Genomic DNA, 15356 nt, shown 5'->3' with positions numbered 1-15356 from the left:
CACAGACTGCATCCTTCCTTGTTCTGGAAGGTTTTCAGTCTGTAGGTTGTTGTTATCAGGTGGATGGCTGTGATGGTAGGAAATTGGCTTTTAGGCCTTTTTTTTAGCACTGTTTCTGTTTTTATGTTTGTAGGGGAAAATGTATAGTTTTAAAACATAAAGATACAGGAACTATATTAATGTGCATATGATACATAGATTAAGAAATGTACTGTATCAATTTGTACTCTGACTCTACTGCTGCATATATTAGTGATAGAAACTGAAGTGCAATTACAAAGTCATTTTCATGTTTCTTAGGTCAGTAGACTTTTAAAAATAATGCTTTAAATATATGATATATTATTTTCTGAAGATTCTACTTTTAGTATATAGTGAATGTTTTCCTAAATTTTTAAGATCAGTGATTCATAGATGTATGCCTTTGATTTTACTGTGTCTTAAATTTGTTTTAATAGGGTTGGACAAAGTTTTATGAATTTTCTTTATCAGACCTTCGGGCTGGATACAACATCATTGACAGGCTCTTTGATGGTAAGCAACCAAACTGGACTTGTATTGCTCGTTATTATATGGTTTTTATATCAGTGGTTTAATTCCAATTACATATTTTGGATTTTGCTTTGTATTTGCACTTTTAATTTCCTTATTGCTATGCCTCTGTTATTTGAAGGTTCTTGGGTTGTCTACTGTGGTCAGTGATTTTTATATAATGCGTAAGAATTCTGATTTACCTATAGCTTTCAGGAAACAAATCTAGAAACATCTTGTGTTCATTGTGTGGCCTGCAAATTTTTAGACTTCAACTGAATTGTTCCACTCTCTTACTAAGTAAATAATATTTTGGACCACAGTACTGTACCACTAGCACTAAGAATTTGTAGCGTCCTATTGGAATTCCTAAATAAGTCTGCTCAAGAAATTTAGGAATGAAACCCATGACTTCACCCCATTGGGCCATTTAGCTATTGGTTTCCTTGAAGCCAGTAGTAATCCAATTCCTGATTCTATTGTGCATCGCTGAGACAAGGGGCATTAGAACGTAGACACACTGTGTATCAGAGAGCAGCTTAGGTCAATAGAAATCTAAACTGAGTGCCCCAACCACAATTCATAAATCCTGTCCCCACATTCCATCAGCCTTGCTATCCTGGCCAGCTGCTCCACACCAGGTCCCCCTATTTATAGCTACAAGTCTATAAATCTTTAACTCTTTTATTTTTTTTCTCAGATATGCTGTACTTTGGCAGTTTTTTTTTATGTTGTTTTTTTTCTTTCCATTACCCTGTCATTCTGTTTATCAGCCTTCCAGCCTTTCAGCCGTATGACTTCTTTTCTAGTCTTCTTTGCTTTCTCCCTTCTGCTACATGCTCTGTCACAGTATGCCACAGTTCATCTGCATGCTAAGCCAAGGCTTCTGTCCTGAAGCATGTACCCACTCTTAGGCTTCCGGTCCTCACACAGCTAGATGTGTTTCACCCGATAGGTTTTTCATGGGTACTGCTTTTCCCTGAAAGGCTCTTCTCTGCAGTCATTATATCTTCCTTCTGTCATTCACCTCAGCTTAGAACTTTCTTTTCCAAAGAAGCCTTTTCTTGGCAGTACTTTTGAAGGATCTTTTTGGTTACTCTCCTTTTTGCCTTTTTGTTCTAAGACACTAGTGTAGTGGAAGTTTTGGTTATGTAAACATAACCAAAAGGTTTTTTTTTTTTTTTTTAATCCCAAGTGTGGGATATGGAACTGCTTTTTAGTTTATCCACACTTCAGAGAGGGGTGTGGTCTTTGCCAGCTGCAGTTAGTTAATTCTGAGAGGATGTAAATACAAAGTGAAGAGAGGATGCTTTGAGAGAGGAGCTTTGAGGAGAAGGTCAGAGGAGGAAGAAGGCTGATGCAGTGTGTGCTGTTTACTGTTTGCTCTTACTGCTTTACTGGACTGCTAGGTATCCTGACAACTGAGATTGGTATTGCCCCAAAGAACCTGATGGATGACCCTTATCAGCCAGAAGTAACCAAAGAGAACTCCGCCCCCTCTTCCCACTGACCTTTCCCTCCTACCTAGTGTTGGGGTGTTGGAACGCATTACCAGGGGTGGAGAAGGGAGGCAGAGGCATAAGGAGCCCCAAATAAAACAGAGTTTTAAAAAAGTGCCTACGCACTAGAACTTCTCAGTATGCTTCTGCTTGTTTACACAATAGTGAATAAGAATGTGTGCCCTGGGAAATAAGAGAGAACATTTTGTGCATTCGTTGTGTTACTGGTTTCCATCTTTTACTACATTGCGATGCAGTCCATGGGAAACAATGTCTTCCCTTGTTTATTACCTACATGTGAACATCTGTCATGTGTCTGGCACAGGCCTTAGAAATTGTTCTGCAACTTGTTTTTAGCAAGGGATAAAGATGGATGCCTACACTAAGAGCACCACATGGAACAGCTACCCTTTAACACTGTGCAGAATGAAGGCAGCAACAGTTGTTGTCTGTCTTTTTTCATAATTTCTAATAATCTTGAACAGCAAACTTTGTTCAGAGAAAAAGTCTAAATGAAAAACCAGGTTTTTAAAGTATAACATGTCTCCAATCTAGGTCTTGTACTATTGAATGTAGCTCTTGTCTATACATTCTTTGTTACCTGACTAATCTAGCAATGCTTGTCATTATGACTGCACCAGTTGGTGAATAGGAAGGTAGGGTGGGAAACTGGGTCATAGGGAGGAAGTGTCTCCTGCTTTTTATCACTGTTGATAGTAAGGTTTAGCTGGGGACAATTTATCTTTACTACGTGGGTAGCCTAACTTTAAAAGGCAATGTAAATCACATGTCTCAAGGCTTAGAGCAACATTGCTATAAGTTCCTGTGACTGTCTCTGAGATTCATAGTGGTGAACTAGCAATAGTAAATAGAAAAATATGAGTATATCAAATGAACAGTAATAGCAAACCAGTAATGCTAATGAAGTTAACAGGCTTTTTGAACATAGGCACGTGTTTATTATTTTTACTGAGGAACTGAGACTTCCTCATTCGGTCTTAATATCAGTGCTGCCATGATTACAATATGTTTCTGCTGTTGTAGAGAACAGCTTCCTGTGTGCTCATGTCTATGTTTGTGGAATGATGAATGGACATGCTGCCCAAGAGCTCTGCAAGTATCAGTACCCACTTGCCCCGTGCTGCATCTCTCTTTTCCTAGAATAGCAGGTGGAGTTGATTGTAGATGGTAGCATGCAGAAAACTGTGTGAAGACGTACTGCAGTTTTCCTACTTAATCAGATTAGCTTATGAGCCACTTGTTTCACCAAGCACAGATTGCAGTGTGCTCCGTGTTTATGTATTTGCTTAATAACAATATGCATTGGACACCTGTTCTGGGTAGAGTTATGTTTGGAACACTTCCTTCTAAGGGGTTCCAAATTAATTAGGCATTGCTATGCAGTTAGAAAACTGAATGACGCTATATTCAGAATGCCCTGTCTACAATTCAGATTTGTAGGAGTCCACAATTTCCTCATTCTGGGGACCCAAACTCTTAGATCTCAGCTGATAGATTCATAACACCATGATCGAGTTGATGAGTATAAACTCAATGGAAATGAAGTCTTCACTAAATACTTAATGATAATTTAAATAAATCATTAAGTTATACTTAGTGTGTTGCTGTTTACTACTGATTAAAAATCATATCTTTTTACATTTTTAAAGTGAAGTTAAAAGGAAGGTAGAAGCCGAGGATGGGAAGGGGTTCTGGGAAGGGCTGTCTTCTGGACATGACATGCTTCCTGTGCTCATGAACTCATAGCAGCTTTTGTTGCCCACACAAGAACAAGCCAGAAGGAATTCCAGCATGGACAGAGTAAATGATCTATAGGCCTCATGCCTTAGTGTGGAGCTATCGGCACTTGCTTAGGAAGGGAAACATTGTTCTTTCTTGGAGGATGTGGCCATTTCTTTGATTCCCATGTTCCAGTGAATAGCTCGCCCTATACAGCACAAATTTAGCACAACTGGACTTAGTCGTTTACCAGAAGAGAGAAAATACAAAAAATTGGGGCAGGGACATGTTGGGTTACAGTGGGAAGAAAATAAGGGAGATATATTTTATTATATACCTATTTGAAATTCTGAAGACTAAAGAAAATCTTTTTAAAAGCAAAATTAATAAAACAATCTGTTTTACTCATAGGTACCAAAGATGTACAGTGGGAATTTGTACATGGCTTACTTGAAAATGCTATTTATGGAGGTCGTGTAGATAACTACTTTGACCTTCGAGTTCTTCAGTCCTACTTGAAGCAGTTCTTTAACTCTTCAGTAACTGGTGTACTAAACCAAAGGAACAAGAAAACCGTCTTTCCATATTCCATATCTCTCCCAAACTCCTGCAGTATTTTGGTGGGTAAAAGTAATATTTCACATGCATTGCTTACCCCAGCAAGCACCTGCATTGCATGCTCAATTCTCCAGGTATACAGATAGTTGCAGCGCAGATTCTTTGTCTGGGCAATACGTAGCCTGCTTCATAGAACTTGCATCAGTAAAAACTTGGGTGTTGATTAGAGGTCAGTTGGTCATTGTGACTGTAAACTGTTATGTTGGCAAATCTGGGGAAGGGGGAGCCAAGGGAAAGTCACAGGATAAATATTGCCTATAGAAATCAACTGTGGCTGCTTTACCATTTTATAAAGGTATAAATGCCTCTTTTTGTATAAAGGTTTGTATAAAGGCCTCTTTCCTTTTTATTATAGGAAACACTGAGATACTTCTTTATGAATTACAAGATAAGCATATGTATTTGATTATATAGCACTCTCATTTTTTTTGTGGTATTTTGCCTCACCCAAATATTTTTTTAAAATATTCTTCATTTGAAAAAAAAAAGCTTAAAAAGCAATGTTAAAGTCATTTCTTCTGTTGTCAGTGGCAATTCCACTTGAGCTTTTTGTCCTTCATTTACATATCCACTCAGCAGTGTGCATTGCCCGCCTCTTCAGGGGCCACTGCCAAGGATGAGACAGAATCGAAAAGAAATCCACCCTTGTTCAGTGGATGTGTGTGCTTGTATATCATACCTTAGCATAGTTTACCTCTAGGAAAAAAATGCCCAATTTTACACCAAAGTAAATACATTTCTTCTTGATCTGCTCTTGAGTTTTCATCTAAAATTAGGGGTAGATACGTGTTATGCTTATGGTGGAGAAGTTTATACAGTCCTCAGAATGATCCTTAGCATGAAACTCTGGGGTTACCAATGTGTGTCAACAAACTTCATAGGTCACAGAAGACAGGAGTGCGGGTGAACTGTGATGGCACCCTCACTCGGCACGCACTAGTGCAACACTAGATTGTGCTTATAGGTTACAGAGTTTCTCTAAGGTTGCAGTTTTTTAATTGATCATTTCTTTAAATTTAAGGTTGCATTTTAAAAATAAAACAAGCAGTGATTATTCAGACATGTAAGAGCTGAACTCTGCTTGTGGCATGCTGTAGGAAATGATGACTCCCTAAACACATCGACAGAGCATCTTTCACACAGTAGGCAGAACCCTGGTATGTGCTGTGAATCCATTCAAAGGCTCTCCATATGTGAGGAGTTAGACCAAGAAAATACAGCATTGAGTAGTTAATGCACAGAATATTCACAGAAATACTTCCTGTAGATGATCAGGAAAACACCGATAGAAATCAGAAAATATCTAGCAAATATAAAATGATATCTAGCAAATATAAAATGTAAGCATCTCTTTAGTAGTTTGTGCAGTGTCCGTTGTTGGTGAGTTCTGTGGTCTTTGGTGATGAGCAGTCTATTCTTCACCTGCAGGACTATCGCGCTGTCATCGAGAAGCTCCCGGAGGATGATAAGCCCAGCTTCTTTGGTCTGCCTGCCAACATTGCTCGCTCTTCTCAGCGCATGACCAGTTCTCAGGTGAGAGGGAACGGTTGGCTTTTAGCAAACATTGAGCCTAGAGGAAACAGCGCAGTTTCATTATGTAGAATGTTACAAGCTTTTGTTTCATTTAATACAAAACATTCCACTTTTTTTTTTTTTTTGTCCTTTGAACACTTTATTTATTTATTTTGGTTTTTTTAATATATTTTTTATTTTTAAATAATTTTATACATTCATTTGTATCCCAGCTGTAGCCCTCTCCCTCCCAATCCTCCCCTCCCTCCCTCATCTCCTCCCTGCCCCCTTCTGAGTCCACTGAGAGGGGGTGTCCTCCTCTCCTTCCCTCTTGCCCTAGCTTATCAGGTATCTTCAGGATGGTTGCAATGTCTTTATCTGTGGCCTAGCAAGGCTACTTCTCCTCAGGGGGGTGGGGGGGTGGAGGAGGAAGCTCAATGAGCCAGACACTGAGTTCATGTCAGAAACAATTCCTGTCCCCCTTACTAGGGAATCCACTTGGATACTGACCTACCATGGGCGATGTCTGAGCAGGGGTTGTAGGTTATATCCATGCATGGTCCTTGGTTGGATAAAAAGTCTCAAAGAAGACCTCTGTACCCAGATATATTTGGACCTTGTAGGGTTCCCTGTCCCCTCTAGGTTATACTAATTCCTCCTTCCTTCATATGATTCCCTACACTCTGCCAAAGGCTTGGTTATGGGTCTCAGCATCTGCTTTGATACACTGCTAGGTAGAGTCTTTCAGGTGCCTTCTGTCCTGTAACTCGTTTTCTCCTACTTCCAATGTCCATCCTCTTTATCTTTCTAGATGAGAATTGATCATCTTACCCTGGTCTTCTTTCTTGTTTATCTTCTTTAGGTGTACATATTTCAATATGTTTATCCTATCTTATAGGTCTAGTACCCACTTATAAGTGAGTATATACTATGTGCCTCTTTCTGCTCCTGGGATATCTCCCTCAAGATGATTTTTTTATAGATCCCACCATTTGCCTGCAAAATTCATGATTTCATTGTTTTTAATTGCTGAGTAGTTTTCCATGTGTAAATGTACCATAATTTCTTTATCCATTCCTCGACTGAAGGACATCTGGGTTGTTTCCAGATTCTGGCTGTTACGAATAAAGCTGCTACAAACACGGTTGAGCAAATGTCCTTGTTGTGTACTTGAGCCTCTTTTGGATATATGCCTAGGAGAGGTATAGATGGATCTTGAGGTAGCAATATTCCTAATTGTCTGAGAAAGCGCCAGATTGATTTCTATAGTGGTTGTACCAGTTTACATTCCCACCAGCAATGGAGGAGGGTTCCCCTTTCTCCACAACCTCTCCAGCATGCATTGTCTCTTGAGTTTTTATCTTAGCCATTCTGATGGGTGTAAGGTCAACTTCTTTATATCTCGGTTATCTAAGTTTTAAATTTTATAATACTGTTACAGAGTAATTTGATCTTTTTTATTAATTACATTTTATTCATTTTGTATCCCCCTGTAGCTCCCTTCTTCCTCCCCTCCCATTTCCACCCTCCTTCCCACTTCTCCACCCATGCCCCTCCCCAAGTCTACTGATAAAGGAGGTCTTCCTCTCCTTCCTTCTGATCCTGGTCTATCAGGTCTCATCAGGAGTGGCTGCATTGTCTTCCTCTGTGGCCTAGTAAGGCTGCTCCCTGTTCAGGGGAGGTGATCAAAGAGCAGGCCAATCAGTTCATGTCATAGACAGCCCCTGTTCCCATTACTATGGAACCCACTAGGAGACTGCACTGTCATGGGCTTCATCTGTGCAGGCGTTCTGGGTTATCTCCATGCAACTTGTTTGGAGTATCAGTCTCAGAAAAGACCCCTGTGCCCAGATTTTTTGGTTCTGTTGCTCTCCTTGTGGAGCTCCTCTCCTCTCCAGGTCTTACTATCTCCCCCTTCTTTCATAAGATTCCCCATACTCTGCTCAAAGTTTGGCTGTAAGTCTCAGCATCTGCCTTGATACCCTGCAGGGTAGAGCCTTTCAGAGGCCTTCTGTGGTAGGCTTCTGTCCTCTTCCCTGTTTTCTCCCTCTTCAGATGTCCATCCCCTTTCCTTTCTGAATGTGGATTGAGCATCTTAGCCAGAGTCGTCCTCCTTGATTAGCTTCTTTAGATGAACAGATTTTAGTATGTTTATCCTATATTATATATCTAATATGCACTTATGAGTGAGTATATACCCTGTGTGTCTTTCTGTTTCTGGGATACCTCACTCCAGATGATCTTTTCCAGTTCCCACTATTTGCCTGCAAATTTCATGATTTCCTTGTTTTTTATTGCTGAGTAATATTCCATTGTGTAGATATACCACAATTTCTGTGTCCATTTCTCAACTGAGAGGCATCTGGGCTGTTTCCAGCTTCTGGCTATTACAAATAAAGCTGCTACAAACATGGTTGAGCAAATGTCCTTGTTGTATACTTGAGCATATTTTTCATATATGCCCATCAGTGCTATAGCTGGATCTGGAGGAAGCACTATTCCTAATTGTCTGAGAAAGTGCCAGATTGATTTCCAAAGTGGTTGTACAAGTTTACTTTCCCACCAGCAGTGGAGTATGGTTCCCCTTTCTCCACAACCTCTCCAGCATGTGTTGTCACTTGAGTTTATGATCTTAGCCATTCTGATGGGTGTAAGGTGAAATCTCAGGGTTGTTTTGATTTGCATTTCCCTGATGACTAAGGATGTTGAACATTTCTTTAAGTGTTTCTCTACCATTCTATATTCCTCTACAGTGAACTCTCTGTTTAGCTCCGTACCCCATTTTTAAATTGGATTAATTGAGTTGTTTCTATTTAACTTCTTTAGCTCTTTATATATACTGGATATTGGCCCTCTGTCAGATCTAGGGTTGGTGAAGATCCTTTCCAAATCTGCGGGCTGTCGTTTTATTCTCACAACAGTGTCCTTTGCTTTACAGAAGCTTTTCAGTTTCATGAGGTCCCATTTATTGATTGTTGCTCTTATAGCCTGTGCTGTTGACATTCTGTTCAGGAAATTGTCTCCTGTGCCAATGAGATCTAGGGTCTTCCCCACTTTTTCTTCTACCAGGTTTAATGTGTCTGATTTTATGTTGAGGTCTTTGATCCGCTTGGACTTTAGTTTTGTGCAGGGTGATAAGTATGGATCTATTTGCATTTTTCTACATGTAGGTATCCAGTTGGACCAGCACCATTTGTTGAAGATGCTATCTTTTTTCCATTGAGTGGTTTTGGCATCTTTGTCAAAAATCAGGTGTCCATAAGTGGGTGAATTTATGTCAGGGTCTTCTATTTGATTCCATTGATCCACCAGTCTGTTTCTATGCCAGTACCATGCAGTTTTTAGTATTGTTCATCTATAGTACAGCTTGAGATCAGGGATACCTCCAGAAGATCTTTAATATCACTGTTTGCAGATGATATGATAGTATACCTGAGTGACCCCAAAAATTCTACCAGGGAACTCCTATAGCTGATAAACACCTTCAGCAAAGTGGCTGGATACAAAATTAACTCAAAAAATCAGTAGCCCTCCTGTATACAAAAGACAAATGAGCTTAGAAAGAAATTAGGGAAACAACACCCTTCACAATAGCCACAAAGGACATAAAATACCTTGGTGTAACTAACTATGCATGTCAAAGACCTGTATGAAAAAAAATTTCCAGTCTCTGAAGAAAGAATTAGAAGAAGACTTCAGAAGATGGAAAGATCTCCCATGCTCATGGCTTGGCAGGATTAACATAGTAAAAATGTCCATCTTACCAAAAGCAACCTACAGATTCAATGCAATTCCCATCAAATTACCAACACAATTCTTTACAGATCTTGAAAGAAAAATTCTCAATATGGAATAACAAGAAGCCCAGAATTGCTAAAACAATCCTCAATAATATTATGATTACTTTGAATGTAACTTGTATAAGTGAACTTGCTACCAAATTTAATATTGTCATTAACATGCAGGATACAAATACATTTTCTTTCTTTCTGTATTATCTTATAAAAGATAAATATTTTGATATGAATTAATGACTGGATATTATATAACTTTGGTGTTTGAAATCGTGAAGACAAAAATGTTACCTTTCCATTGCTGTGACAAAATACTGCATAAAGAGCAAAGATCTTCACAGGTTTCAGGCAATTGCTTTTAAGGCTCTGGCAAGACAGGAGCATGGTAAAAGGGTCTGGTGGGAGAAGGCTGCTGACATCATGGGAGCCAGGAGGAAGTAGGGTGGAGTGGAAGGAAATCAGAGAGAAGTATGTGACAGAACTCCTTGAGCATCACACTCTCATTTGAATTTTTCCTCAGCTAGGCCCCACCTCGTAATACCTGTTGAGTGCCACTCTATAAGTGGACTAATGATTGATGCGGTAGCCCCCTCATGGTCCACTGCATCTCAGTAAGCCATGTGTTGTGAGAATGAGCCCTTACACTGAACCACAATACACTGAAACAACACACAGTCAGGTTCTATGTAGTTGCTCCTTGGCGATTTGAATAGCTTTTGTTTATTGACCTTCCTGTGTCTGAAGCTGTTCTCAATGCTCTGTATCCAGGAGCTTATCTACAGTGTATAGACTCTTTCAAATAAGAACCATTACTTTTCTCTTTTAACAAATGAAGAAATAAACACCAAGACTTACGTAGCGTAAGATGCCCAAGATCTCTATCGCTTAGAGGGAGGGCTCGACTTTTAACCCAGACTTTCCGATTTAGTCATCTTTAGAAATGTTTCTCAAGTTTTAGTTTTTAAAGATTATTTGTTTTTATTATGTGTATGGAAGCTTTGCTTGCATGCATGTCTGTGCACCACATGCATGCCTTGTGCCTACAGAGGCCAGAGAGGGCATCAGATTCCCTGGGCTAAGATTACAGATGGTTGTGATCCATGATTTGCGGGCTGGGAATTCAGCTTGGAGCAGGGCTTCTTAACTGCTGAGCTGTCTCTCCAGCCCCTCATTTAAAGAATTACACATGTATGTTTGTATATCTGAGTGTTGGTTTATAGATGAATGCAGTGCAGTGTAGTGCCTGTGGAGGCCAAATGAGGGTATCAGATGTCCTCCAGCTGGAGATTCAGGTGGGTGTGAACCACCTAACATGAGGACTCGAACCTAAACTTGGGTTCTTTGCAAGAGTAGGACACTTGTAGCTGCTGCGCTATTTCACCAGCCACATAATCAAAAATATTCTTGAAATCTGTTTAGCAGCTGGCCCTCAGGAAAGCACACACATACATACACACATTCACATTTATACATACATCCATATATACACATGTTCACATATATACACACATGAACACAGACATAGGCTAGGACTTCTTCCCTCTAGTCACTTTCCTGAAGATTCATCACCATTGTTGTTAGATATACTTTCATCACTTTCTGTTACTGTACAGTATTGCCTAATTCAAATGTTAAACAATGTGTCTTTTTCCTTATTAATGGGCATGAGGGCTGCTTCAGATTTTTTGTTACTAGAACAGGGCTACTAAGAACATTTGTGAATACATGTGATGTTGACACACATAGACGTAGCAGAGTTTCTCTAGATATACTAGGGAGCTGAATTAATATGCTTGCTCTTAGGAGAGACTCTCTTAAGGGTGTCACCTTGACATTTGTAGATGTCTGGGTTTTGCTGTCTGGCATGTTAATGGCATCACCTCCTTGATGAGCATTGGTGAGTACTGATGAGAGTAGACATCTTTTCACAGCCACAGGGCAGTTCTGCTCTTGCAGTGAGGGAGGGCAGAAGGCAGCGTGGCGTCTCGGGAAGCGGCTAGATCGCTGCGGTGCTGCACAGCTTGTAGAGAATGGGCTAAGATGCGCTTTAAGCAAGTTAGGAAGCGCTCGCAGCTTTAAGCAAAGTGGTAGCAGGTTTTGAGATGATTCTTACATGTTGGATCTATGAGTAGTTGTCGTCAGAAAGGTTTTACATGGCTTTCCTAGAAAGTGCATACTTTTTGCAGCAACGCAGTTGCATTCAGCAGCTGTGGTCAGCGTGTCTTATCCAGGCTCACAACGGTTATTAGAATAGTCTAATAAACATATTTATGAAGTGTGGGCAAACCTGGGGTACACACGTGTTTGGGAATGTGAATCCACACTCCAGGACCCCATTTATTAATACTATTTTCAGGAGCACTGCCAGCCTCAGAGGCACGTGTGTACCACTCAGATCTCGTGTGCATGTCTCACTCCATTTGACCCACTTAAGAGGGTCTCTCCTAAGAGCAAGCATATTAATTCAGCTCCCTAGTATATCTAGAGAAACTGGTATGTCTAGGTGTGTCAACATCAGATGTATTCACAAATGCTCTGATTTTGAGTACTTTGCATGCTCTGAGTTCTAAGACTAATAAATAAGCAGAGAGAAGGACATTTACAGAGTGTTTACTCTGTGAATATGTACAATGATCTCATATTTATTACTTTTAATGCTAGGTTAAAATAAGTCACTTAGAAGCCAGATTTTTTAACTTTTTGTAGATTATCACCTGTTAAGGAATGGACATATCTTGTCTTCAAATAGGAAGTAAAGGAAGGTCTGTCTTAAGCTCTCGTGGATTTGCCTTCATGGTGATGAAAGGAGAGTGGAAGTCTTCCTACTCTTCATCACTAACGAGCGGAGGGATGATATCCTATCAAAATCATGAGGACAACAAGAGTGAAGGCTTGCCCAGCTGGGCGGGGCCAGCAGGGAAACTGGCAAGAGAAGTGCGTGTTGCTGCTGCTTCTACCTGTGATGTGTCTTTGCACTACAGCAGGGCATTCAGGAACCATGATCCCTGAAGTCAGCACCGAGTACACTTTACAAAAGTATTTGTTCAAAAATGCAAATGAACCTGAATTTTATTATACCTTGGAACTAACTAACCAATAATTGGAAATGCAGGAGCAAATTAAATGCAACAGGATTTAATTTGGATACAGGACATTTCACAAGACAGCTGAGGAATTCAATCATTAGGTGAAACAGATGTGATAAATAAAAAAAAGAGGGACTCATGATGACATTAGAAAGATGCCAAGAAAATCACAAAACCTTATAACCTTTCAAGAAATTCATCTTCCACTAATCCAAATGAAAGGATTTTGAAACAACCAGTAAAGATATTTAAATATGTGGATATTATATCACAATAATTAATTTTTATTTGTTAAGAGGAAGAGTGGCATTGTATTAAAGCCCAGGGGTGGAGAGTTTAGTAGAGATGATGAAGCAAATTCAAGAAGACATTGATAACTATTAGATGGCTGCCTTTATCTTTGAAAATGTTGATAATGAAGCTAGTTTTAAATTTAAAATATGTAAAGGATATTTGTGTGCCTTGACCGTGTCACTCAATGATATATATACCCAGAGGTCAGTGCCTGCCTTCTTCCATGAGACTGTTACCCAAAGACAACACACATATTCACAGCTGGAGGGCATACACAACAGTCCCACAACCTGTGTGAATCAGAGAAGCAGTTTCTATTTCTATTTGGAAGGCAATTGCCAATAAATCTATCCTGATAAACGGGAATTTAGTGCTTTCTGAGGAATGGAGTAGGCGATAAAGAGATAGGGATTACACAAGCCAAGAGAAAACATTTAGGGATGTGGAACAGTAGTGAAACATTTTAACAAGTTAGAAGCTTCCAGCTTCTTCCTAAGATCCAGAGCCAAGGCCTGTTGTGACAGAGAAGCCAGCACATCTGTTCTGTAGCTGCAGTATTCTTTTCCCTGTGTGACAGCATGTGGGAGACGAGCAAAAGACTGATCTCAGAGGTTCTGGTGTGAGACACATCATGGCGGGAGGGAGTGCTTCGGCAATAGAGTCATCAAAAACACCCACATCATGTGTTTGACGCTCCTCCTCCAGCCCAGCCAGTAGTCCCCTCATCCACTGAGGAGAGTGAGTTGTGGGTTCATCCAGTGATGAAGCCAGCCACCTCCTGCTCCTCCGCCTACCCTCAGACACTCCTAGTGAGTGTTCACGCTTTCCATACATGAGCTTTTCTGAGGATTCTTGATAGACACAAGCCCTTAACAGTGACAAGTTTCTTTTCTTTCTCCCTCCCCCCATCAGAAAAACAAATACTTTAAACCGGTGCTACACCCATGTTTTAGCTTTCCCAGATAGGTGTTCTAAAAGCTGCCTGACCTCAGTGACCACTTTTCTCACTTTCTGTATCTTTATTAGAGTTATTTTGACACTTACTGACTGTATAGCTCATACGCATTGACCTGCTTACACTTGTCCAGAGAGTGGGCCCATTTCTGTTGCCCCAGTTTCCTTCACCACAGTACACCTCCTCTCCCTGTACTCATGCAGCACTCAGTTTCCTTTTGATCAATTTAAATTAATTTATATTTTCTAGAATATTTTATTAAAAGCATACTTCAGTTAAAACTGTATGCCTTTTATTAGTTTTGCTAAGAAAAACTATGAAATTCATCAGTGTTCTTATGTGTATCTGGAGTTGCTTCCTTTTAAGTGACAAATAGTATTTGGGTGTGCAGCCATGCCATGATTTATTCATTCATTCACTAAGGGTATTTAGAATGTTTCTACTTTGAGGCCCCTAAAACTAGCTGCCAAACAATCCTAACAAAGTAGATTTGGAGTACACATCTAGCATACACCCTGATTTCCTTCAACACATAACCTAGTTGTGAAATGGCTGAATAAGATAATAAGCATATTTCATTTCCTAATTAGCTGCCAAAGTGTTTTCAAATACAATTCTTTAAAAAAAATACACAAAGAGATGAGGTATTAGTTTATGTATCTAGCAGTGGTCAGGGTTCCATAAAGGAAGAGAATTTTTAGGATGAATACAGAGACATGCTAAGAGCAGATTATTAGAGTGACTTACAGGTCACTGTCATACAGCTGTCTCCAACAAAGGCTGTCTCCTGACAGAAAGGGAAGAATCTGTATAAGGTTCAATGTTTCTGTTGGTCTTCAGTCTACACTGGAATCTTGACTAAGTATGTTCTAACACCAGCAAAGATGTTAAGTGACAGGGCAGATGAACTTGCCAGCAAGAATGAGAGCAAGCAGACAAAGATCAAAAGTTTCCTTCTTCCATGTCTTTTTCTGTTGGCTTCCACTAAAAGTTGTGCTCCAGATTAAGATAGGTCTTCCACCTCAAAGGATCCAGTCAAGAAAACCCCTCATAGGTGAACCCATCTGCTTAGGTTTTAGTTGAGTCCAGGTATGGTCAAGTTGACAACCAAGATTAACCATCCCAGGAGATATACACCCAAGATAGGAAGAGTATAGAACCCATCTCTTCAGTATATTCATTAATTATAAAGGTCTGACCCTTTGTAATTAGATGCCTGGAAGCCGACTAATTATCCAGAGTGAAACAGAACAGCATAATAACATCTCTTCATGGCCCAGGAAGCAGTATAGTAAAGTGACTGACATCAGTTCTTAGTTACTTAGCA

At 39.9% G+C, this 15356-nt stretch overlaps 1 protein-coding gene across 2 annotated transcripts in view; it reads left to right on the top strand.

Moving 5' to 3' along the window:
• Positions 1 to 15356, top strand: part of Dync2h1 (dynein cytoplasmic 2 heavy chain 1) — a 202259-nt gene that overhangs the window by 159421 nt on the left and 27482 nt on the right. For both annotated transcript variants that reach the window (XM_021652837.2, XM_021652836.2), the window contains 3 exons: positions 459 to 534; positions 4182 to 4390; positions 5817 to 5921. In XM_021652837.2, coding sequence (XP_021508512.1) covers positions 459 to 534; positions 4182 to 4390; positions 5817 to 5921 — 390 coding nt within the window. The remainder of the gene's footprint in view (positions 1 to 458; positions 535 to 4181; positions 4391 to 5816; positions 5922 to 15356) is intronic.

This window comes from Meriones unguiculatus, chromosome 1, assembly GCF_030254825.1.
Source record: "Meriones unguiculatus strain TT.TT164.6M chromosome 1, Bangor_MerUng_6.1, whole genome shotgun sequence".
In the NCBI taxonomy this organism is placed as follows: domain Eukaryota; kingdom Metazoa; phylum Chordata; class Mammalia; order Rodentia; family Muridae; genus Meriones; species Meriones unguiculatus.
The sequence above is the reverse complement of the archived record's forward strand: the minus strand, read 5'-3'. Positions and strand labels throughout refer to the sequence as shown.